General features: G+C 46.7%; 1 protein-coding gene across 1 annotated transcript; it reads right to left on the bottom strand.

Moving 5' to 3' along the window:
- Positions 1-23: 23 nt before the first annotated feature.
- PENARI_c318G00062 (uncharacterized protein) lies at positions 24-182 on the bottom strand. The gene has a single exon (XM_022638284.1). The coding sequence runs from the start codon at positions 171-173 to the stop codon at positions 72-74; it is 102 nt and encodes a 33-aa protein (XP_022481860.1). The 5' UTR covers positions 174-182; the 3' UTR covers positions 24-71.
- Positions 183-225: the final 43 nt, after the last annotated feature.

The following is a 225-nucleotide window of genomic DNA, read 5'->3' as shown; positions in this document are numbered from 1 at the left end:
TCTGTCTACTGCATCACTTTTACTGGATTTTAATCCATGTCTGAATATAACGGATATCAAGAACCGGTCTGCTATTTGGTACGCCATCGCGTTCTGCGATGAGAACCTGGTGCAAGTCCTTCTGGAACGGGGCAGCGATATACGAACGCCAGATTACAAACGATTTTCGCCATTCAGCCTTGCTATTGCCAAGAAAACCCCGAGAATTACCCGGCTGTTACTCCT

The sequence above is a fragment of the Penicillium arizonense genome (genome assembly GCF_001773325.1).
Source record: "Penicillium arizonense strain CBS 141311 chromosome Unknown PENARI_contig318, whole genome shotgun sequence".
NCBI lineage: Eukaryota > Fungi > Ascomycota > Eurotiomycetes > Eurotiales > Aspergillaceae > Penicillium > Penicillium arizonense.
Note: the sequence above shows the minus strand (reverse complement) of the source record. Positions and strands in the feature narration are given on the sequence as shown.

What these genes read in the sequence shown, in the direction of transcription:
- PENARI_c318G00062 (XM_022638284.1), bottom strand. Translation starts at nt 173, where the DNA reads ATGGCGAAAATCGTTTGTAATCTGGCGTTCGTATATCGCTGCCCCGTT.